The 23,874-nt window shown below is 43.4% G+C and overlaps 2 protein-coding genes across 2 annotated transcripts; one reads left to right on the top strand and one right to left on the bottom strand.

Annotated features, from left to right (window-relative positions):
• The first annotated feature begins 679 nt into the window (after positions 1-679).
• tril (TLR4 interactor with leucine-rich repeats) lies at positions 680-4,481 on the top strand. The gene has a single exon (XM_038725039.1). The coding sequence runs from the start codon at positions 947-949 to the stop codon at positions 3,446-3,448; it is 2,502 nt and encodes an 833-aa protein (XP_038580967.1). The 5' UTR covers positions 680-946; the 3' UTR covers positions 3,449-4,481.
• Positions 4,482-5,217: 736 nt separating this feature from the next.
• On the bottom strand, positions 5,218-20,004 carry LOC119907284 (cyclic AMP-responsive element-binding protein 5-like). Its single transcript, XM_038725040.1, has 11 exons — positions 19,951-20,004; positions 17,294-17,360; positions 16,544-16,637; positions 14,627-14,736; positions 13,935-14,197; positions 11,417-11,543; positions 11,055-11,126; positions 7,433-7,819; positions 7,054-7,326; positions 6,865-6,973; positions 5,218-6,070 (listed from the first exon to the last, which is right to left on the bottom strand). Exons 2-11 carry the CDS (start codon positions 17,345-17,347, stop codon positions 5,934-5,936), a joined length of 1,626 nt encoding a protein of 541 aa, XP_038580968.1. The 5' UTR covers positions 17,348-17,360; positions 19,951-20,004; the 3' UTR covers positions 5,218-5,933.
• Between the last annotated feature and the right edge of the window lie 3,870 nt (positions 20,005-23,874).

Below are 23,874 nucleotides of genomic sequence, written 5' to 3'. Positions count from 1 at the left end.
ACAAGGCGCGTTAATGAGAGAATAGTAAATTACTGCATGATGATGGTGTTCCTACTGTAGACTAGAGAGTGCAGACTGGCCCGGTGATGTATTGACTCTATGTGCTTATACTTGCTCACTTTGTGTATGCAATGTTGGCCAGGTTGTCCTCTGTCTGGCAGAGTATATAGCACAGCTGTTCAGCAGGCCACAGCTATGAATTATCATTTTTCATAGCTTATCAAAACCAATGGCAGTTTTAATGGAGGCATTTTGTTTAACTTGTTTTATGAGCAACTCTGGTTTGCTCTGTCTGCACCCTGCTGCGAGGGAATCCAAGACTTCGGGGTTCTCTTGGGATTCCGTGGGAAGGAAATCTTCTTGTCTGCTTTATCCATACCAGGGATCCGATCCAGATCTCAGACCCCCGGTGGCTGCGGGGGCGCGCAGAAAACTCGGTCAAAGGGTTTCTCAATCACTCTCCCCCTTCACTGTAGAGACACTTGTGTGTGTGTGTGTGTGTGTGTGTGTATGTGTGTGATTACCTGCGTGCACGCGCAAAGTTCTGGGTCTCGTGCATCAAGACTTGCACATCTGTTTTTGGCAGGGTCGCAGAGTTGCGGGGGAGGGACTACTTCAGTGTGTGTGTGTGTGAGCACGCTCTGCGCCTGAACTTTTTTGCGGAACTGTAATTCACAGCAGATGACCACTTGGGGGGATGGAGGCTTTACTGGGGAGGTGAGACAGCATCAGAGCGCACTGCACAAATTAATTTGCTCTTTAGATGATGCTGCTGAGTGATAGGGCCGTGTGCTTGATGTGTACGGCACTTTTCGCTCCACTTTTCACAGCAAAAAGTAGATTATGGAGTCGATCTCCAGCGTGAGAGGAGAGAGGGGCGACCGCACCTGAGCTACACAAAGCGAATGCCGCATCAGCCTCTGGCTGTGCCAGCCGCGCTGCGGGAATGGATACAGGCAATTTCCTGGCGGGCATTTGCTTTTTCCTGCTGTCGCTCAATGGGTTTATCTTTTCCTCACCGGCGACCAGCTTTTGTCCCGACCGCTGTGAGTGTCAGCACCCGCAGCACCTCATGTGCACCAACCGCGGCTTGCGAACTGTGCCCAAACCCGCCGCGCGTGTGCCCGAGGACGCGCTGATCTTCAGCCTTGGGGGTAACTTTATTACCAACATCTCTGCCTTCGATTTCACACGGTACAGTAACCTCATGCGGTTGAATTTACAGTACAATCAAATACAAACCATTCACCCCAAAGCATTTGAGAAGCTCTCCAATTTGGAAGAGCTGTACTTGGGACATAATCTTTTATCAAATTTTCCCGCTGGGACGTTACAGCCCCTGAAGAAATTAACTATTCTCTATGGAAATAATAATGACATTCAGAAAATCACTCCAGAGCTCCTTGCCAACTTGGATAACCTTGTTAAATTGCGTCTGGACGGCAACTCAATAGAAATACTGCAGGAGTCTGTTTTTAAAAGTTTGACCGGTCTACATTATCTCCATCTGGAATCCAACAAACTGCAGCATATTCACAGAAACGCCTTCTCTAAACTCACCAACCTGCGCTTTCTAAATCTGGCGCACAACAAGCAGTCAGTCGTGCGCAACGCCCTCACTTTTTCCCAACTCAAAGCTCTGACGACTTTGCTGCTGTCTGAAAATGAAATCCAGTTCGTCGGAAACCACGTCTTCCAAAATCTGAAAAGGCTGTCTAAACTGTCCCTCAGTAACAACAGAATCTCTCGCCTGGACAGCGGGGCCCTGAAGGGGCTGTCGGGCCTCAGAGAGCTTCTGATTGACGGTAACGAGCTGGAGGAGATCCCCGCCGGTCTCCTCGACTCCCTGGAGCGCATCGAGGAGCTGGACTTCAGTCGCAACCGGATTTCAAACGTGGACTCTTTAGCCTTTTCGCAGCTTAAACATTTGAGGGTGCTGAAGCTGAAGAACAACATGCTCACCAGTCTGTCCGGGGACATTTTTGCCCTCAACAACGTGCTTTACGACCTGGATCTCCATGGCAACAACTGGACCTGCGACTGTCGCCTGGAGGAGCTGAAAAGATGGATGACTGCTGCGCATTCTCAGGGCAAATTGTTGACTGTTTTTGTGCAGTGTCATCACCCAGCAACTCTGAGGGGGAAGTATCTGGACTATGTGAACAGCTCACAGCTGCAACCCCTTGGAAACTGGACCCACTTGTGTAGGAGTCAAGGTGGGCCTGAGGAAAGCCGGGGAGGGGGTGTGTTGGTAAAGGTGGAGGGGAAAGCGATGGGAATGGCAGATGCAATAAAGCAGGAGGAGAGAGGTGAAGAAGGCCAGGTGGAGGAGACAGAAGGTATAGATTTGAGACAGGGGGTCACGGATGGGGTGATAATGAGGAATGAGGGAGAGAAAAGGAAGAGAGAGGGACAGGAGGCAGTGGGAATTCAGGGAGACCAAGGGGGTCTAGAGGTGGCAGAACACTCGTCTTTATTGGAAAGAAAGAAACCAAAGAAAGAGTCTCAGAGCCCAAGGTCACGACCTGCTGCAGAGGCAGCTGGAAAACATGCCAAAGGGAGACAAAGGTCAAATGTAATTTCCAGAACTGTTCCACCAGCTATTTCCACACCAAGTCACGCTGGACACCAGGACAGGAACGCCACTGAGCCAAACACAGGGCTCACCACCACTTCTCCGGACCAGTCAGGAGAAAAGTTTGATCATCTGAGGTCAGATCAGGAGGAGGCTCTACCAGTTATCACCGATCCTTGTGTGTTCAACCGCCATTTCATCACTAATGTTTCAGTGAGTCAAGTGACATCTAGTGCTGTCACCGTCAACTGGGCCACCAGAGATCATCACCACTACACACCAGGACCTGGGCCAGGCCTAGATGAAGTCCACTACCGGATTCTGTTTGACCGGTTTGGCACTCCAGATCGTTTCCCCCGCTATGTTTACAGTCGTGGCACAGCTCGCTCTGTAACCCTTCGAGAACTCAGCTCAGATGTCACCTACGTGGTGTGCGTGGAGGGAGTAGTCGGAGGGTCCGTGTGTCAGGTTGCACCCCGTGACCACTGTGCAGGGCTGGTCACTCTTCCGGAGGGGTTCAGCCGCAGAGGCATGCTGACCTCTGACCTCCAGCTGGTGACGGTGGCCACGCTGGCCGGAAACGCCGTGCTGCTGCTTGTCATTGGCGGAGTCTGGCTGGGGCGGAGCCTGAAGAGGAGGTTGCAGAGGAGGAAGTCGGCCGTGCACGTTCGGCACATGTACTCCACCAGACGACAGTTTCGTCCCACCATGGCGACGGCCTCGGTGTCCACTGATTTCACCAGCTACCAAAGCAGTCGGCCAGCAAGACTCGCACCACTAGAAGAAGGGGACCTCATTGAGTTCCCCTGTGACCGCTTTCTGGACAGCAGCAGTGTTCGCAGAGACAGTGACATGCAGAGATTCTCTGACTAGAGCCAACAGGAGGATATGTTATTTGGTATGTGCTGCGATCTCTGCTCTATTTAGAATAAAGAAAATGCACACTGCAGTGTCACATTAAAAACATGGGTGTGTTTGTGGCTGTGAACAAACCAAGTCATTTCATCCCCAAGAAAACTTTTAAAGTCACAAGAGACCAGCTGAGCTCATCAGTGCCTTTTCAGACACCAAAGGAAGTACAGTCCCTTTGACTTCCTCTTCCTGCTTTGCCTTTCCTCTTTCATTTCCTTGCACCTGTGAGTGCTTCTAACTGTGATTTGTTGTGATTGCAAGTGTACACTCATGAATGATTCATCACTGATTTCAACTACGGTGCTAATATTGAGTTCACAGACATCATATTGTCTCATATTTGTACAGTGTGTAATGATGGCTACTGGTTGGCAGGAAAAAAAAACATTTGTTTTGTATCACATCTATCATGTTTTTATACTTATATATAATTTTGCATTACATGAAGAAGTAAAGTCCCCCAAAATGTGATTGATTTGTTTTTTGAGTGTTTATGATTTGCCTCTATGATAGATGTTACTGTCTCTGTGGCTTTCAAATATCTTAAGCCACTGATTATATTAAGCACAAGTGGATTATATTTCCAGCGATAGGGTGAATATATATGTAGAGTATTCTATATATACATTGCTAAACGTGAGTGAGTCATACAGAAGTGAAGAAGCCTCTTGGATGAGAGGCAAAACGTCCAGTCCAGTCGCCCTTGATTTAACCCTCGTTATTCATACACAAAGATTGCTTGCATTAACATCTTGAACTCCAGGTTGTGTTTGACTCTTTTATTTTTACTCTTATGACGTAGTTATCATATGCCTCAGACAAGCAGGCCAGACAGGTCAGGCTACTAAGAAATACCATCATTTGGCATGTGAGTGGTACTATACGTGTTTTAAGATACTTTTCTTTTCCAAATGGGTCACTTTTTATTGATTTGTAATATTAGCTTTCACATATTATATTTCTTGTATTTGAAAATATAGAACAATTAATGAGATTTTTCCTCTGATATTTATTACTTTAGAGGGAGACATGAACAATGTGTGTGAGGGTGGGGAAGATAATAGCAAAAGTATGCTAGAGACGTTAGAGTGTGTGTGTGTGTGTGTGTGTGTGTGTGTGTGTGTGTGCGTGCGTGCGTGCGTGCGTGCGTGCGTGCGTGCGTGCGTGCGTGCTTGTCAAAATGAGGCCTGGCAATAGTTAAGCAGTCCCTTTGTTTGAGCAGACAGGGTGGAGTGCCTCACAAACACATGCACAAATAAACGTGCATTTATATATCACTGGACAGTCAAGATGTCAGAGCTGTAATGTTTTGACATAAAAACATTTCAATATTCTGGACCAAGGCGTTATTTACAGCTGGTACCAAAATAATGTCCATAAGTTTGGGACACTTTCCTTTACTGATGGTAAATATAGTCAGACAAAAAACCCCATTAAAATAAAAGACTAAATACCATTTTAAATGTTTCTTTGTGTATTAAATAAGAAATACTTATGTCTTTGCAGGCTATGATCTACTTTGCTGACCACTTTGGTTTTTATGGTCAACTGCCAGTAACAAAACCAGTCACTAGATGGCAGACTAGACCATACTGTATGTACAGAAACAAACTGATAATTATAATCCCATTGCTCACACTGGCTTTCCCTGTCCAAATTAAATAAAATTAAGACAGATTTTTATATCATAAAAAAGTTTTAAAAGGATATAAAAAAAACCCACAAGGAAATATCAGAATAAGTGTTTATTAACTGATAGGGATAGAGACATGAGGTGCTTAAAAAGTGCTTGAAAGGAAACACTGTACAATCATGTTTTAAATGGCTTTGCAAGAAGGACAGGACTTGAAATTTTAAAATAAACATGTGTTCTCTTAGCAGGAATAATTTGTAGAAAAATAGTTTTGACAAGCTGCCTCTGCATCAAAGAGAAGGCATATGGTGTGCCCTCGCAGATTCACAGTTAGAAATATAAAACTAATAGATAGGCTTTGTTTTTTTTAAATTAGTGCAAGATATAAGAGCAAAATATACTGGAAAGATTTGTTATGATAGTGTATGTGCATAGTCAGTGATTGGCAGGCAGTGGTTTGATTGCTGTGAACCAGATATGTTTCTGAATAAACACAGGAACCAGTTGCCATGAAACCACAGTTTTTAACAAGGCCTTCAGAAAAGTAAATTTTTGCACCTGTTATGGAAATGTATAAGTATGTGGTTCTGGTCTCCTCTCAAACCAGAAGAGATGATAATAATGCTGAAAAATATCCCTGTGTTTACATGGACCTAAATAAATGCACCTCTTCAGTTTAGTATTTCATCTACAATGAAAAGAGACAAAACTCCATAGCTGAGTGAGCATTTTGTGTATCTATGACAGAAAGATAACTCAGTCTGGTTGGATTGAGCCATCCAGTCCCCCACCCCCTCCTCTGTACGGTGAGCGCTAGCGTCCAGGCTGGGGGTCGTGCCCTGTGTCGCTTCCAGCTGTCGAGGAGGTGGAGATACTGTTGTGTTGGATGGCCTGTGGATGAGACCCAGGACATGCAGGGGTGGGACTTCCTCCTGGGCTCACCACTGCAGCTGGACACAGAGACAGCTGTCAATCAAAGTCACTGATCCCATGTGGATTGTCCGTTCAGTGAGTGGGGTTTGTGAGCATGTGCATGCAAATGAATGAAAACCCTCTGCAGCTCAGATTAAAGGAAAATATTTCTTTTATTTTAACAAATGAATACTGTACATACAGGTAAAAAGACACCAATAGAAATATATAAGAATATAACACATGCCAATATCACATCCATCTTTGATCTCGGAAGCGCAACACTTAAACATAATGGCTGCTTTCATTTAAGCCACAAGGTGCAGTATCTTTTCAATATCTTTCATATTAGCTCATGTACAGGCTAAGTTGCTGTTGAACATTAACTTTAGCCTGGCTGAAGTACAACATGGGCATGGTCTGCTTTTTGTTCCAGGCTGAAGCTTCATGCAAGGCAAAATAGCCAGTGCCAGAGTATTGCATTGCACTCCAAGGTATTTCAAATACCACCTAGGTCTGGTTATTAAATGAGTATGAAAATACATTCCTTTAAATGGAGAGTTAAGAGTGCAGTGCTTTCCCCCTGATTGGCTCTCCATAGGAATAAAAGTGCATGTACCAATATTTGGAGACTGTGGGGTTAAAAGCAGAGCTCTTTAAGTGCTGTTAAGTTACACTTTGTAAGATACAGTTAAGGTCCGTGTGTGTGAGGGGTGGTTTGTCCTAACGAGACAAAACGCAACCATGGGGTATCTGAATTATGCCCTCAGTGGTGGATGGAGATGATTGGTGTCAGGCATCTGGAAAAGTTGTTGAGAGGGGGTTTACTCACTGGGGTACCCCTGTGCCTCTCTCTGCCGGGCGGTGACAGGACAGTCCTTGTGGGTGAGCAGAATCTGCTTCAGTTGACCCACCTCCGACCTCAGTGACGTCACCTCGTTCTGGAATCACACAAAGAAATATTAAGTATCCCTGAAGTGTGGATTGTGTTTGTGTGTGTACTTGTCAGAGCGTGTCCCACCTGCAGCTGCAGGTTTGTATGCGTCAACTCCTCCGCCTTCTTCTCCAGCGATGACACCCACAGTTTCCTCTTCTGTCGGCAGCGGGTGGCTGCAGCCCGGTTTCTTTCCAGAAACTTCTGCCTGCGCTCGTCAGGGTCATGGTCTGCCGTCCTCCTGCGCCGGTTGCTGCTGCCTCCTCCTCCTCCACTGCTGCTGCTGCTGCTGCTGCCTGACTGCACTGCATGCTGGGAGTGGGATGACTGGGATGGCTGCATCTGCTGTGCAACTGGTGACTGCAAAGAAAACAAACATTTTAAAAGTGTGCGTGAATGCAGAAATGAGAGGTCAGGTGTTACTTTTAACATCATTGAACTTATTAGTAACTATAAAGCATTATACCTGTGATGGAATAGACAGGGGAGGTGCAGGAGGCGAGGCCTGCGGCAAATGGGAAGGCGATTGGTGTGCCTGAGCATGCGGTGCATTCCCTGACTGGTGAAGCTGGTGGCTGTGGGAGCTTCCCAGCCGCTGCGGAGGTGGAGGGTGGCATCGCTGTTGGTAGGTGATTGGTGGAACTGGAAGCTGGGGATGATGATGATGATGATGATGATGATGATGAGGAGGAGGAGGAGGAGGAGGAGGATGATGGTGGTGCTGTAGTGGAGGTGCCTGATGATGCTGTGACATCATCTCCATCATATGATCCATGGATGTCACAGGGTTGTTGACGGCGACCATTCCTGGGTGATGCTGCTGAAAATGATGGCCCAGCGTCTGTTTGGATCTCTGAGCGGAGATAAAATGATCAAAGATATATAAAGGTGTACATGTGATGCACTATACAAGGCGAGTGCACAGTGACAGATATGTAGAATGTCTAGCAGACATGCAGCAGTGTGTTGTTAAAATGAAATAGAAAAGATAATTTTTCTAAACTCACAGAGGCAAAGAGCTGTATATTTCTTTGAGAAAGATAAACACAGAGGAGCCGCAGTAACTGACATTACATGTCTATTTTCACATTATCTCATCTGAACTGCACATTTCTTCTGAGTTTGTTATAGCCTCTGGGGATTGTTACAGATATTCAAAATCAACTCTCATATATCTTAAGGGCCGGTGGACCTGGTCTAAGAGGGCACAGGGAGATGAGCGATTGCGTCTGCTTTTCAAATCGCCAAGTGCATGCTGGGATATGTAGGGCCAAGCAAGACCCCAGTGACACTAAATAGGAGCCAGTTTTTGCAAGTAATTTCTTGACTATTATTTATGATATTTAGTTGCTGAATACAGTACAGTATATGTCTATTATTCAAGGCCAGCAGAAAAGGCCTTAAGACGTATTGAATGCACTAATCTGCATTAAGAGGCTTTTTCATTCTCCAAAATTCTTTATTATTACAAACCCCACCTTCTCAAATCTATCCACCCTGTTCTACTCACCCATTCAATATTACACCTGAACCCTAGGCAACTGGATAGACACCGGCCTTACATCAAGAGTGTCCCAGTTGAGTTTGTTGTAACATTAGAGGCCGATAATTTGCTTTGCAGTTTTGAAATTTCCCATCTCTTACAACATATTAAATCATTCAACAAATGTTGAAAAAAGTTAACTCGTGGCTATTAGAGACAATCAGGCATTTTGCAGATTTCCTGCGTAATAATGTACAGGAATATATTACATACAAGTTGTAAAATTCAGCAACTTCAAATGTATGACTTATTTAAATTTCCCTTATAAATAGTGGAAAACACAAAACCCTTCCATAAGTATCTTGGTATGAAACACAAATGACAAAATAAATTACAAACATTATATTCCAATTAAATGCTGCCAGTTACTGCCACTATATTCCCCACAGGGTTATTAAACCACATTTGAGCTGATAAGTGTTAAACTAAACACTGTACATGAAGAGTTTGTAATTATACATAAACATTTTCCATCTCTCTCAGCTAAATTAGTAATATGCTCCTAAGCTACAGGCGACTTCAGGTCAAAAAGCCTAATTAGCCTGTTTCCGTGTTTTGTAGCTAAAATGATAACTGGTCACAGCCACAATCCCACACTTACTCGCCATATCTCCTAATTATCCGCAACTGTGAATACAACTGTAGATAAGTGGTATAATGTGTTCGTATAAATGCTGCCGTCTGCAGCTTTATACCTTCACACTTTATCATTCTCGTGTATCATCTGACCAAACAGACTGTAAGAGCTAAATTAAACCTCATCTCTCCTTTCTCCTACACTCAGCAGAGGAGAGGGAGAGGTCGTGTTTAAAGCATGACATCACCCCCCTCCTCCCCCCTGGCAATATTGCTATCTGCTCCCTGTTACACAATATTTCTTTAAGAGAAGAAGCAGATTTCTTTTCTCCTTTCAACCATTCAACGGCAAAAAAGGGAGCACATTTAGCATGTGCCAAGGATGAGGTCACGGAGCTGTCTGTGCCAGCTTTACCAGCCAGCCGGGCTGCCACTCAAACACACGCACAGCCACACACACTGAACAGGACGGGACACAAGTATTTCAGCTCTGTTTACTACATAGAAACACCCTGACACTGGGGCCTGTGATTACATCATGGACCTCCTTGGCCTGGATGACACACCACATTGATATTTCTGTCTGGATGGATCAGTGAATGAACACAAGAAACTGTACATAAAACACTGATCCACTTGTTAAACGTTTACTTTTCCACTTTAGTCATGAGTGTGGAGTTTCTGTACAGAGGAGGCATGCGAACACACCTGTGGTTTTACAGAAGCCTGAGAGTCCTGTTTCATACCTTGGAAATGCAAAACACAACACCCGACGAGGCAAAATTACAATGGAATAGAATAAAATTGGTCTGGAGAAGAAGTGTGTGTGTGTGTGTGTTCAAACGAGAAAAGGTTCAGATTTGAACCCACTAGCTGAGCGGCTCTGAAACCTGAAACCACTTTTCATTTGCCACTCTACATGCAAGCTCTGTACATGAAGTCACAACCTGCGTGTGTGTGTGTGTGTGTGTGTGTGTGTGCAGGGCTATTTCACAGTTTTCCCTTTGCTTTTGGTAGCACACACATATTTAACAATTGATACTACATGCACCTAGAAAGAGGAAATGTAAAATTTACAGGGGGAGCAATTGAGAGTATGTAGACACAAGGAAAATAAAACAACCAAGAAAGTCAGGGAGAGATGGTGACTTCCTGTGGTGCGGACCTGTGTTTGTGTGTGTTAAAGTGTAGAGTTACACTCTGATTCCTGACTATCCTGATTAGAAAGGAAAAGGCCAAAGGCAGAATGTGAATAGATGTAAATAGTGAAATACTAAAAAGTTAAAAGAATAGTTTGACATTTTGGGAAATACACTTGTACGCATTTTGGCGGAGAAGATTGATACCAATCCCATAACTGTCTGTCAAATATAAGGCAAATACAAAGCAACAGCTAGCAGCCGGTTAGCTTAGCTTAGCTTAAAGGCTGGAAACAGGGAAACTGTCCAAAGATAAAAAAATCCACCTACTAGCTCCTCTAAAGCTCACTAAATAACATTTTATATCTGTGTAATCTGTACAAAACTGAAGTATAAAGAAACAATTCAGTGTTTCACGGGGTTTGCCGAACTATTTGTTGGCTCTAAGAGCGGAAATTCCAGGAAGTTACTGTTCCCGGCAAAGAAAGAGTCTGGCACCGGACCCCCAGTAAAATACTACAAATAACACTATAAAAACATCTCCTCATCTACATCTCTGACAATAAGGGTATGTCAAACTATTCTTTTAATAATACAACAAACAATTTCAAGCTTTAGCCCAAAAACAATGGCATTGGTATTTCATTTTTTAAAGCCACTAGTGGTCTAGCCGTAGTGTGTCTCTGCACTCAATGCTGTTATAAATTGTAATGTGTGGTGTGCTCATATAGACAGCCTTTGACAAAGCATAATGTTATTACCAGAGGAGAAAGGCATAATCCACAGAAACAGGAAGAAAATATCAGTGTTTGAAACTGACTTGTCAGTACCTGAGGCGAGGAACAGGAGGGGTTGTGTACCGGACCTGGTATACCCATTACACACGACAACTGCTTCTCTATCTGGAGAAGGGGAAAGAATTGGCACAAAAATAACCTTTCAACCATGACAAGAAAAAGCTTCAGCACATACATAACCTCAAGCATAAAGAGGTCCCCACAAAGTCACATCCATTTGGAGTTTTAAACTTCTGATTAATTCATACACAGGAGAGAAGTGAATTTTTCTGTTAGCCGTGAATATTTCTAACTTCTATCTTACCACTTTGGCCGCTATACCTGCATCTATAAATCATAATTTGTCTGAATGCAAATGTACATATGAGTGTAAGTAACCAGTCTCCCATACTTACGGGCATGTGCTGAGCAGATGCCCCTTGCATGGCGGGGTCTGGCAGGGTGCCAGGTAAGGAAGCTGGCAGCGGTTGTCTGTGTCTGTTCCGCATGTGGAGGAGGGAGGACAGCGGCCCCGGAACCGGCCTATGTGGTCAGCCAGAGAGAGAGGGACAGGTCATGCCAGAGAGCTATCCACAGCTACAGTTTCACTAATCCGGGTTCAGGGAGAGGTGCAAGTTGAAACATTTATAGCCGGGTCTTAATGGCAGATGGAAGTGAGATTGAGATGGAGTGATATGATTAAAAAAGGTCATGGGAGGCGACTGGAATTGTGTTTGGGTTACTTAAACATTTTTTTTTTATGTATGCCTTGTGTCTTTGTAGAAACAGTGTCCCAGGTACTCTGGATAGTCCACAGAACTCACTGTGAAAAGTTTTCATTAGAACAACTATCTATGAAAATATTGTTGATCTTGTTATCTTGATTCTGCTACAGAATTTAACGAGGAGGATCTGAGGTTAGATGTTGACTGTTATCTAGATGCAGGCGTATTTGCGGCCAAGCTGTGTGCGCATGTGTTATTTTAACAAATTGTAATCACACCCCCACAGGAGAAAAAAAGGGGAGAAGAAAGGCGGGTTTTGGGGTTTTATTGGGCTATTTGGTCAAATCTGGCAACACTGACTAGAATGAAGAGATCTCAGAGGTGGAAACATTATAAAAATGCAGGCACATAAAACCAAAACTATCTGCATAGCTGCAAACCACTAGAAGTAAGTGATAAATCTGGGTGAAAAACACTTCAAAAAGTGGACAAAAGCATCTGCAGAATGAAAACAAAATCTAAATGTTATTGTATGTGAGCTAAAAGGTATAAACAGAAGTTTGAGGTGAAGCAATGACAATGGAAACTATGATGAGGCTAGAAAACAGAGATATGGAAAAAAGTGACAGCTTGAGAGGGAGGAAAGAAGCTCTGGGTTCACAGCGGGGGATGTCGAGATCCGGGGTGCCATGTGCTGACCTAACCGCTCTGGCCCACAGCCAATCGGACAGCGTGGGCCTCCACGGCCCGCGCTGAGGTCATCGGCAATGATGTCATCGCTGAATCTGGGGTATGCGGCCCGTTTTACATACAACAAAGTACAGACAAACCAAAACAGCGTTTCCTAACGTAACCACAACAGTTCTAACGGGCCAGCAGCCAGACACTCAGAGGCCAGGTCACCATGGAAACTGGTGGTAAACAGTCAGACACCCGATCCATGGTTCATTTATCCACTCTTAACTGGCTTCACTGACTAACATGCTGTCTGGATTCAGCTGGCATTGATTTACTATACCATAATTGACTGTCAGCTCTCTCCCCACTGTCCCGTCGTGTCCTGTCTGGCCTGGACAGATGTTTGGAGTTTATTATGTCATTGACTTACTTATGGTACCTTGATTCATCTAATGTACTGCAGGGATATGACAGAGACTTTGTTTCTCTACAATATGTGTTGCAATGAGGAGTCAGTTATAGATCTTTTGATGGGTGGTAAGAGTAAGGCTTTTATTTTTTGTAAGACTGGGTGTCGGGATAAGAGAAGGGTTTGAAATTCCTCCTTAGGTTTCAAAGTATTGAGAACAGTGCTACAAATGTGAGGTGTCATAGTGACCTGAGGGTTGATTCTGACTGGAGACCTCTCTCCCTTTATTTCCTGTCTGTCTCTACTGTCTGCTCCCCAATTAAGGCATCGGACAAAGTGTCACAAACATAAAACAGGTAATTTTGATTTATTAGGTGATAATTATGACTAGTAAGATAAGATATACCTTTATTAATCCCCTGTAGGGGAAATTCAGGATAGACAAGTAGACATATTAGACAAAACAATGACAGAAGTGGAAGTGGCAGTCGAACTACAATTAGGGAAAGAAGCTGAAAAGACAGTGAAAATGGAAATTCTGAAAGAAGTGTAAGCAATGACTAAAGTTGAGGAGTTCATTTAAGTATAAGTGTAAAAACAGCTTGAGAAAAATACAACGAAGCAAAAACTGCTTCAAATCCACAGTTGAAATGTCAGGAAGAGAAAGAACAGCTGCTGGGAGCCAGTCAGATGAAAGACAGGAACTCCTCTAATCTGAACTGGGTGATAACCAGGGAGCCATGGAAGCTGCACAGGCGCTGAGAGACTCCAGTCTGGCTCTGAACCTTAACAGACATAACAGAGGCAGTATTTGGGTGGCAGGGTGGGTAGTGTCAGTGGGTTTGAGTGGGTGTTATGCAGCAGTTCTCCATCTCTTTTGCTATTACTTTGTTCTCTAAGTAAATCCGAAGTCTGACTTTTCCCCCTCCTTTCTCTCAGTTCATTAGTGCAGTGATAAATTATGCAGGGGGAAATGCCAGTCTGTGCCAGACAGAATGAGTTATTATACATCCAAAAACAGGATGGGCGAGACAGGGTAAAGGAGAGGAAGAAAGAGTGAGAAAAGGCAACATTAAAAGGAAAGATTTGTATGAGTGTGTACATATGCAGCCATGACCATACTCACCCTGTGTGTGTGTGAGGGTGGAAGGAGCCTGGGTGATGACCGATCCAGACTGGGAGGAGGACAGAGCTTGCTGGGCAGCCAGGCTGCAGCTAGGGCCCATCAGGGGGCCGTGGGGCTGGGGATGCTGCAGGTGATGGGTCTGGGCATGGTGCAGCGGCGGCTGGGGATGTGAGTGCTGAGGCTGGGGTGGGTGCTGGAGCCGGAGCTGGGGTTTGAGCTGCTGCTGGTTCATGCAGGATGGCCCATTATGAGAAAGCGTCTGTGGAGAGAAGTGGGAGTGACTATCAGCTAGAAACCACTTTGAACTCATTTTCAGTCAGTGTGTGTTTTGTCATCTGAGGTGATTTTGATGTGTGCACGCATGCATACATTTGTTTAGTCGTGTGCGTCTGCATGTGTGTTTGATGTCTAGCTGTTTAATTTACAGAGGAGAATGCGATCACCCGGCGTGTCTTTCCTTGCGGCAGGTCAGATATCTACGGCCGTCTAATTGGGTCTGGCTGCTTTTATCTCCCTCACATTGAAGTGTCACTCAAAACACTAAACCGACAGACCTCACATGCAAACACCTATCAGCAATAGTCAGCACGGTGTCTTGATTCTTGCTTTCTATTCCTTTTAGGTTAATCTTAGCCAAAAGATTAGAAATTCAGCTTAATTTTGGTTTATATTATTCTGTAGAATTTACCTGTTTGCTCTTTTCCTCTTCTTGTGCTTGAAGAAACTCTTCCTCTATCTCCTTGAACAGACCAACCTCTTCACAGTTCTGCAAAAATCGGGTTGGCGTTGGGGTCTGGTCTGGAAGCGTTACATGCAAATACACACACAAAAAAAAGGGAGACAGGTTTAAAAAAAATGCGCAGACATTCATGCACCGCTGTGCCTAAATAAACTGTCGTCCAAGTTGTAACGCCAAGAGGAGAAACAAGTCTCCTCTCACGCGCGCTCTCTGTGATAACATCAGCCTGTCTCTCTGAGCCGTCTAAACATGCAGGGGTCAAAGGTCAGCTGGGCTCTTTGTTTTGACACAAGATTTCCTGCAGGAGGCGTGACAGGCTGCAGGGACAGAGAGAGAGAGAGAGAGAGAGAGAGAGAGGCGCAGAAGGAGAGTCTGGGGAGGTTAGATGTCATGCTGATGTTTACATCCAGACAGACCAACAGCTGTTTTTATGGTTACTGAGCGTGTCCTGGTTCGGACCACGAGTCTGGATCACAGTGGTGCAATAAAAACAAAAGTCTGGCTAATGACGCTTCTTATCATGTACCTATCCTGCATCCTCATTAGCATTGTAGGGCCTTTTGTTTTTACATTAAAACTGTGACGTACAACTGGATCAGTATATTGAAGCAAAAACGTGTCTAAAATAACTGCCTACGGGACCAGTTCTTTTGCCTTTATAGCTGGAAGTCTGTTTTATTTAATGTCTCAGTGGAGTGAGAACCACAGCATTAATAATTTCTTGTTGCATGCAATGTACACAAGGGTTTGACTTTTAAAAGCCATTTTCCCCCTAATTCTTATTTTTGGAATGACAAAAAAGCCTCTAAAACAGCATGTAGACATCATGGGACACAAAATCTCCTCACTAAATCCCATGATAATTAAATTATCTTTAGGTTAGCAGCTGCTTCAACAGGATGACCCCTTTGCTATTCACTTGTGGGGGGAAAAAATTAAGCCTTGAAAGAAGAAGACGAAGATGAAGAAATCACAAAATAGGTTAAAAGAAAATCAAGTAATTATAATCGTTTAGTGTTTTTAGTTCTTTTCTCTGTATTTTATGACAGGAAACTTAATACCTTTAGGTTTTGGACTTTTGGTTGGACCTGAAGACGTCATAGTTGTGTGAATTTGTGATTTCTGACATTTTATAGACAAAACAATAATTTGATTACTCAGGAAAACAATCACCATATTAACCTGTAATAAAAATAATGGTACATTGTGGCTCTACTGTGGTATATTTACAGTACCACGTTTGTAGTAATAAATGACACTGCCGTCCGTCTGATATTGGTACATTTAATCAGCAAACTAATATACTGTTATCCTCAAACCCTGGTGCACACACAGTAACAAACTGGGATTTTCTGCTAGGCACTAAAGCCCCCCTATCCACAAGCATATGGTTACATCACTTCCCCCACCAGATTTTCTCCTGTGCCTACCTACTCCTCTTACTTTGCCCAATATCCAAATAAAGAGTAAAATAATTAGGAAGGTTTGTGCTGACCGCCGCACACGCCTGTGTTTGAAATCAATGTGGTTCTTCAACGTTGGCGTTATCAGAATGTTTTGTCTAATCTGATGGAGTATACTGTACACGTTGCAACATGAGCGGCTCTGTTTCACAGCACAGACTATCTGAGGGAAGGAAGCCTGTATCGAGCGTATCTGATTTCATACTGTATAACGTAGCGTCATCACTTTTTCATCAAGCACTGATCCTGAAAAGAGGTCAACACACATGCAGCCAGACAACAGCTGACCTGAGTGACATACCATCTTTTAAGTATTGAAATATGTGAGACAGAAGACAGAGAATTGGCAATAAGTTCTGCTTTTTTCTTTACGTGGTTGCTTGTTTCTTTTGTGCTCTCTCACCTGTAAAAGCCGTATCCGTCTTGATAGAGGTGAACTTGAGGGTCATTTCATGCTTGTGTCTGTGGATGATTAGGTGCTCCTCTAACTGGAAGCGCTGCAGCACACCGACAGAGTGAGAAAGAAATGAATACAGGCAGCTGTATTGACACCACATGATGATGAGACGTTCAGCTGACGCCTTATAGCTGACTAATCAGTCATAATGGTCTTAGTCAGTTAAATATTTTAGAATATTTATCACTCCAAATGATAGTGAAAATACATTTATAATGTATACATTTTATATTTTAAAACATCTTTATCTTTGAATTGTAGCCTTTGTTTTATTCCAATTCTTAATTTTAGTCCTGTTCTAATTATAATTCTTTGTTCCATACTTGCCTTTTTAGGCCAGCAGCCTCGAGAGTATGCCACCTTGCCTTTCATGTAACAAATAAAATCTTAAATCTTGCGTGGAAATACAGCATGTCTGCTCTTTTTTCCAGCATGCAAAGACCAAGGCTGCACAGTCGACATCGTATAATAACGCTAATCGTTCAGTTATATGCTGCTTTCTACAATTAATTATCATGTCACAATGACTTTTCTACAATGTTAAAGCATTTTATTCCACTTAAAATAAATTACTTTATTTAGTCAGGATTAATAATCCAGTTTGATAATGATAATGATATATTTTCCTGCAAAAAAGAGAGTTCATTATAGCTGTTACGGTACAGGTGTAACACACACATACTGTAACCAACTGACCTGAGAGCAGCCCGGGGCGCCGCACTCATAAGTCCTGTCCTGTTTGTCATTCATGTCATAAACACCCCTAGAAAAACAGAAGACGCAAGAACAACACATTAACATAAAAGCTCATCATACTGTATATAGGGAACTGCAGTATCTCTCCCCGGGCCACAGTTACTGTACGATGATTTCATTCAGCAGGAAGCCTGCAGTTCTCTGTTCTCTATTTGTATTTACACAGAGACAATGCCCTCAGATAAATCACACACTACGCTTGTGTGATACAGTTATCCTCATATTATCACGTCTTTATTGTGGAAGCGGTGTGTAATGAGGGAGATGCCACAGATGATGGATGTTTCACCCTGAGACACAACATTATCCCAAAGAAAATTATCCCTTTGGTGCCAGCGGGAGTGCAACAGTCTTGGGTTCTGACAGCACTGCTGTAAACTGTATTCATTTTTATTAGGGTAAGTTCTATAATACAAATAATCTGTTTGGGTCTTGCCTAACAAGTCATTACACATTACTAATAACATGTAAGCACAAGACGGGCAACCAAGTCTTATAAGTATTGTGATCTTTACTTTTCATGGCCATTATGTCGGAGTGTTAAATGTAGTGCAATTGTTTCAACCTACAATTAGGCTTTCACCAGGGCATCAGTTAATAATACCAGTGTGATGAAAGGATACATGGTCACCATGCATAACATAAAAATAAAGTCATCGTAGGGTAAAAATATCAACACAAACACACAATGCAGCACAATAATGCAATGCTAACCCAGGCTTGACCCACTCAGCTCTTCAGTGGCAATATTAAGCTAATGATAGGGGTGGGCAGGGGTAATCACGACTTATTTGAAGTGTTACTGCTGCTGGGTCCTCATTTTCCACTTGCGAGCAAAGGAAGAAGCCTGCAACTCCCTCTTGCGCTCACCAAACAAGATTCACACACATGTAGACAAGACCTAGAGGTCAACAGGGTGACCCTTCCTTGACTTTTTCCTCCTCCTACAGTACAGATAGCATCAGAGAGGAGAAAGAAGTGATGGAGAAATGTTAAAGGTGGAGACAGTGACGAATAGAAGTGCGTCGGACACTTTTTCGCAGGTACACACATGCTCAGAAACTTTGGGTTTGCGTGAGCGGAAAGCGCTGAGAAGACAGTAAAGTAGGTCCTGATGTTATGGGAAAGAGTGAGAGCTAAAGAGAGCAGCGAGGGCAAAAGTACATGCTTCCATAAGAAATGGAAAGTGTGTGTGTGTGTGTGTGTGTATGTGTGTGTGTATGTGTGTGTGTGTGTGTGTGTGGGGGGGGGGGCTGGAGAATGACATTAGGGTGATGGAGAAGGGAATGGAAAGGGCAAGTGGCAGCGAGTGAGAGGGAGAGAGAGAGAGATAGAAGGAGGACACAATGACAATGAATGGAAGAGAGAAAGAATGGGGGTGGGAGGCGGCAGAAGGAGGGCTGCACTGTAGGCATATGCCTGACAGGTTTGAACCTGCCTCAGCCCCCATTTTCCAACCCGGGACAAGTAGAGGTGACTTCATAGGTGTGTGTGTGTGTGTGTGTGTGTGTGTGACAGCGTATGTGTTTGTGTGTTACAAAACAGAATAAGCAGCAAGTTTACACAACACCACAATTATAGACAAATAGACAGTTTAGAAAGTTGGAAAACAGACAGGGGGCTTCATTACAGTTGTTACAGTTTTTATGTAACTGCAATTTACAGTGTGTAGCCTTTCTTGCAGCTTTAGTATTGCATACTGTGATTTTTCACAGATAAATAAACAGAATAGTTAATCTGAAGACCCTCATCATTATCAGCAGTTTTCACCTCTCTGCTCCCCAATCAGCAGCACTTCTACAAAAAGAGCAGACTCAGCACATTTTCAGCTAAACCTTCTGTCAGTGGTTACATCAATGCAGAATGACGTCATCCTTAATACATAAATCCAACAACAGACCAGACAACATGTTGCCAATTCAAGACGGATTAATGTCTGTGTTGGGGGGAAAACTTAATATCTCAAAGGCAGAAGAATTTCCCCTCCTCTGTCATTGCTCTTATCACCACAGCAGCGACGGTGAATGACATAATACATACACACACACTTTTAAAACCACCTGTGCTTGTGAATCATCCACAATATTCAAACTACCAGCTGAAAAAAATATATAGCCAGCTTTAGCTACTTACGATAGGCCTACTTCTCAAAGTTGTCATGTTCGATGGATGAATGTCAACAACGTCGAACCGGTCGCACTGCCGGCTTGGAGCTCGTTCAGCCCAAATTTGGCAGCGGTTCCGACCAGCGAAATCCTGCCTGTACGAGCCTCAAGAACATGCCGGTGTGTTTCCTTTCCTACCGCTCCGTAAAGCAACCTGTTCAACTCATAAACAAGCCCGGCACAGCTGTACGGAGAGTGCTGTCACACCCCCCAAATAGACACTCGCGCTCTCAAGCCGTCCGCCTGGTGATGAGACTTCACCGGGACAGCTAGCCAAAAAACTTCCCCCGTCAACTTTCCAGAAAATTAGCGTGAAAAATAAAGAAAAATAACGTCTATTAATGAGACACTCGGCAGGCAGTGGTTACCGCGAGGAGAGCGCTTGCTGCCGGTTTAAAGTTTTGTGAATGAAAGTAAATTGCCGAGGCTTACCTACGAGTAGAGAGAGACAAGCGGCGCTCCAGAGAGGAACCACGTTGGACTGGAGCGGGATTACAATACGTTCTATTTACAGAAGCATTACATCACCCTCCCGGTGACGTCACGTGGGATTCCTGAACTTCTAAATCATTGCGGTCCCGTACGGAGAGAGGGATTGAGGAGGGGGGGGCGGGGTTACGACACCGGCCGGTATGGGGAACGTACGGGACAGCAACATGGTGGTGGACCTGGACAGACAGACCACAGCCGAGTCCGACACAGCGACAGCAACGTGACGGGACACGGGGCAGACCGGGTGGTCGGATGAAACCCCAGTTCTCTCTCCCCATTTTCAGTGTCTGTCTGAAACGGGCCGTCCCAGCGTCTGCATCGAGTCTATGCGTCAAAATGAGCAATAGCCCCCAAAGGTACAAAACTGTCGGGCTTATGTGGTAGTTCTGTTTATTTTAAAATAAAATTGTTATAAAACATGAACAGGCTTGTGGTGAGGAGAAATGAGGTCGTTTGATCCCGATAAATTAAAAAGGAGAAAATTTGGCCAGACAGGTACAATTCTTATTATTTGTATTGTTATTGTTATTTCTTAAAAAAATATATTAATTTGCCCTCCGTTTTAATCCCCCAAGTCTAATTAATTAATCAGATAGTCTTTTTGAGATCTCTTTTACAAGAGAGACCTGTCTAAAATCAGAAAACCTGCACACAAGAAATAACATATCTTAAGTCAGACAACCAACAGTCAAGCGACAAACAGAATTAATAGACATCATTAACACATATAGGCCTACATATTGTATTACAACAATCATAAAACACATTAGGGATAGAAAAAATCTCAGAGGGTCATGAAATAATATATCTTGAAAGCTGTTCACCATTCATTCCATTTAAATGGTGTGTATACCTGAATGTAATTCTGCCAAGTTTAGAGCAACTGCGTGGGTATCTACAGTAAGATCCAGTTATTATTGGATCATATCATACAGTATGAGAAATGTGAGGTGTTGCTCAAAAGTTTTAGCAGCAGAGTGCTATTGATAAAGTATCACAGACTGGACTGGGTCCATATTCACATCACACTGGCAGCCATTGTGTGTATGATGTCATGAGTCATGATCAGGGTTTGGGTATGGTTTAGCATTTTTAACAGAGATAAGAGAGAGGTGAGATTTTAAGTATTCCATATCCTTTCTAATGGTTTTCACTCATGTTACACTAAACTCAGTTATGGCTTCCAAAAACAAATAAATGTCCACTGCTGTAATTTGATAAAATTATTTATATGATGCCATGAAATCCCATTGGCCACACAAAATAACAGGAGGGATTTACATCTCCACTGCGCTAAGCCATAGAGTAATATCTCTGCCATGTTTGGTCAGACTTTCCTGTGCTGGAGCTGAACAGAGGGATATGGTTTTGTTGTGGTAGAAGTGCAAAATGGAACCAAACCCTACTGACTCATCATCCACCAATCGCCTAGAGCATGCAAATCTTGGTAGGCATGGCAACAAGAAGAAACAGGAAGTTGTGATGATGTCACTCTGTGTTTTGAGCTCTTCCCCCAGTGTGGATGTGAATCACCGAGTTTTGTTTTCAGTGAAGATCAGGGATGTTTTACAACAAGAGTGCACAGTTACACTAAAACGTGTATGACGGCAGCCAGGAAGTCTCTGGCTGGTGCCCTGGAGCAGACAACGCCGCTGAGGTTACAACTACCTCCATAACTCAGTGGCAATACTAGCCATTACCATCTGGCATCTTCACCTCAGCAAGGCTCTTAACAGCCAGACAGGGAGCTTTAGAAATCTGCCCGCTCAGAGCCTACTGTCACCTTGTTTGTAAAAATATGGCGTTTCAGGTCAAAGGCCAAACAAACTCACTGACCTTAATCCCCACGTAGCATTATCCTCTCTACAGCTACATCACACATCTGGCTCAGCTGCCAAACTGTCTTGACTTGATACATGGTGGTTTCTATATATACTATTTCTATCAGCGAGTTGCAGAGTAATGTGGGACTAATGTGCGACTTAAAAAGTAACTGGAAATAGACCCTTTAAACAGCCTCCAAGTATACAAGTTACAGTCATCTGGTTATGTAATGCTATGGTTGGCGTTAAAGTTACATCCAACACCGCCCTCACATGCACATCCACTCGAGAGCAGACCTCTGGTGTGTCTGCGTGTTATGATTTGGTTTGGTCCACATGTGTACACTGGAGTTGCGTGTAGGTCATCAAACATGGTTGTACTGTTTTTGTCTTCAGCAAAAACGAGGTGAGAATAAGAAAACCCGTGCTAGTTTGAAATCCATCCCAAACTGTTACATTGCACTGCCTGCAGACCTCAGATCAGATGACGTCATGCAGCATAAACTCTCACTGTGTCTCTCCCTTGCCTCTTGCATTTCACAACACATGCTACCACTTCTCATTTACGTAATGGTGTTGGGAACTGCGTCACTGTCACAGCTTTGATACGCCGTGATTGTGTGTAATGAGTGTGTGTGTCTACATGTTTGTGTGTAAGAGAGAACATCTGTGTTAGGCTGATGAAGTCACTGAATTTCTGTACTGTACATGTGTTAGAGACTGTGGATGCCGGTGATGTCATGTTGTCGTTGTTGTCAATGTGTTAGTGCAGCGGTGAATCTGAGCTTATTTTATGTTTCTGTGTGTATGAGTGTGTGTGCCATATAGTTGGGTGGCTAGAAGGCAGTGAGAAATTGAGTGAGTGTGTTCCCAGGTCTTAAGGTTGTTTGCTGAAGTCACTGGCCAGTGGTTTATGACAGGCCATTTTAACGCTTGATTAACAGGTCCAACACAGGCCAGCCGGCCCTGGTTAGCCAGCCCCGGTGATTTAAGGACATTCTCCTCTCTCTGGGAGCCACACACATACACACACATTACAAAGTCCTCTCCTCACCACTGAGCCATTACTGGGTAATATTAATCTGTAAACTTTGTGGATGTAATAGATGCATAAACATTGATACACAGATACACACACAGATAGCATGCGTGTGCAGTTGTACTATAACACCCCTTTATTAGAGTTATAATGGGTGACTTTGCCAGTAATGGAAAATAAAAAACAATAATTTAAAATGCTGCGAACAATGATTGATTTTCAGATTATCAAAAGTCCATTTATGTCTGTTTTCAAGCAAAAACTTTAGCACATTTACATTTACCCATTTGGCAGACACATTTATCCAAAGCGACTTCCATTTGAGGAACAACATGCAAACATCCATAAAGCAGCAATACAGTGAGAGCAGCAATAAATACTAGTAAGAGCTATTAGCACGTACAGCATCAATGGGGTAAATACCTAGGGAAAGAAGTAAGAATTAACTAATTGTGCAATCAATACAGGAGAATTGTAAGGAGACAGAAGAAGAAAAGCACAGGATGTGCATGTTGTAGGTTAGGGGTAAGAGGTGTTATAAGAGAAAGTGTTTTCAACAGCTTCTTGAAGTTAGAGAGGGCCGCCCCTGCTCTGATGGCATGTGGTAGCTTGTTCCACCATCGTGGTGTTACAAATGAGAACAGCCAGGACTGAGATTGCTTTGTGTGTAGGGATGGCAGATCATTGGAGGAGCATAGTGGCTAAGAAGGAACGTAAGCTTGTATTGTGGAGTTCATGGGTGCAGACCCAGTAGTCACTCTGCATTTATTTATTTTTAAATAAACCTGAAAAATGTTGTCTCCAGCCCATTACAGTGCAATAAGTGAATAAATTCCATTAAAACATAAAAGTAAGGTGTTTATATTACACATTTCATACACATGAGCAAATCAAAGTGATTACGTAAAACTTAAAAAGGAAAAAACAGGAAAAGACCTTTAAGCTAAGCACTTCACTAAAAATTAATGTTTGGGAAAATTGTGATTCAGCAATTATTTACTG

Source organism: Micropterus salmoides, unplaced genomic scaffold, assembly GCF_014851395.1.
Source record: "Micropterus salmoides isolate LMB-PRFRI ecotype aquatic unplaced genomic scaffold, ASM1485139v1 Ms_hic_scaffold_17, whole genome shotgun sequence".
Classification (NCBI taxonomy): Eukaryota; Metazoa; Chordata; class Actinopteri; order Centrarchiformes; family Centrarchidae; genus Micropterus; species Micropterus salmoides.
Note: the sequence above shows the minus strand (reverse complement) of the source record. Positions and strands in the feature narration are given on the sequence as shown.